This window comes from Lottia gigantea (genome assembly GCF_000327385.1).
Source record: "Lottia gigantea unplaced genomic scaffold LOTGIsca_1146, whole genome shotgun sequence".
Classification (NCBI taxonomy): domain Eukaryota; kingdom Metazoa; phylum Mollusca; class Gastropoda; family Lottiidae; genus Lottia; species Lottia gigantea.
The window spans coordinates 6,924-8,199 of NW_008707118.1; the positions used below are offsets into that span (position 1 = coordinate 6,924).

Genomic DNA, 1,276 nt, shown 5'->3' on the forward strand with positions numbered 1-1,276 from the left:
GGCTCAGTGAGATAAATGCTTTCTCGGCATAGTTCGAGATAATACCTTCGGATTTTTCAACCTGGTTTCCCCCTGTCAGTGATGCACGTAAGAGGGGCTGACATGGAAAAGCGTCTAGTTCGGATGAGACAATAAACCGAGGCCCTGTGTGCTACAGGGTGTGCACATTAAAGATCCCTCGACAGTTGGAAATCGAAAAAGAGCAGGCTAATGCCACTGTCCTGGCCAAATTTCCCTCATTGCACCCTACATTCATTTCATTTCATTTCTCAATGAAGTTTCTATGTATGATTATCATTATCTTTTTATATTTCAGTTAGCAACACGTCTGTTGGAATGCGTGGAGAAAAATTGTTTGACAATTGAACCTATCCCCGGTGATAACTCATACCCACGGAAATGTTCTTTAACTGAATCCCACAAACTATGTAATTATAAAATACGATTGGATACAGAAGATACAGAATGGTATTCTATATCACAACTCTGTAGAAATAGGGTAAGAAAATTATTGGATTTCACTAGCCATCAAAATTCCCAATCTGATTAATATGCAAATCAGGATTTTTCATGTGGTGTTTTATCTGTTGGTGATACCACGTGTCATACAAGCTCTGAGGAAATGTTTCAAATTCTGGGAAATAACAGTCTAATGTTGCCCCGTTCAATAGTGTTATTGACTGGTCGGCATTAATTAAAATTATTGTATCACAATTTCAAAAAACGTGATTGAGAGAGTTGTCAGGTCATGGAGGGCAAATGTATAAACCTCAGTAAAAATACTAAATGAACTAATTAGCCTTTAAACTTGTTGTGTACCTCTCTGTTTAATTAAGTTTTGAGCTTTTTCAAAAAAGTAACCGATCCTCTTGGCAGATAAATGTTTTGTTATAATGGAATTTAGTAATTTCTGATGGTTGTTTTGGTTGATATTTCAGATAGCAGCCGTGTGTGATTTTTATACCTATATTAGATATATACAACAAGGTCTTGTGAAGAGTGAAGGTAAATATTACTTTATCTTTCTGTAACTCAATGACACTTTCTTTAACTCACAATAGATCAAAATCAAACCTTTTTACCATCTACTTCTTGACATTGATCTTTCCCTGATTATCTCTACCCTATTTGAATGGGTTGACTGATGAGGACGTTATGCTACAGTCTTTTCTTTGATTACTGCAGGTTCAGTTTGATAATTCAAATTTCTATGGCCAAAAGCTCAATTTTTTTTAAAGGGACAGGTGCGCCATATTTTTTTACCAATCATAACTTA

The 1,276-nt window shown here is 35.7% G+C and overlaps 1 protein-coding gene across 1 annotated transcript in view; it reads left to right on the forward strand.

Moving 5' to 3' along the window:
• Window positions 1–81: 81 nt before the first annotated feature.
• Window positions 82–1,276, forward strand: part of LOTGIDRAFT_176387 (hypothetical protein) — a gene marked incomplete at both ends in the record, with an annotated part of 8,193 nt that continues 6,998 nt past the window's right edge. Inside the window, 3 exons of the mRNA XM_009047633.1 lie at window positions 82–87; window positions 317–499; window positions 939–1,005. Of these exons, the coding sequence (XP_009045881.1) occupies window positions 82–87; window positions 317–499; window positions 939–1,005 (256 nt within the window). The remainder of the gene's footprint in view (window positions 88–316; window positions 500–938; window positions 1,006–1,276) is intronic.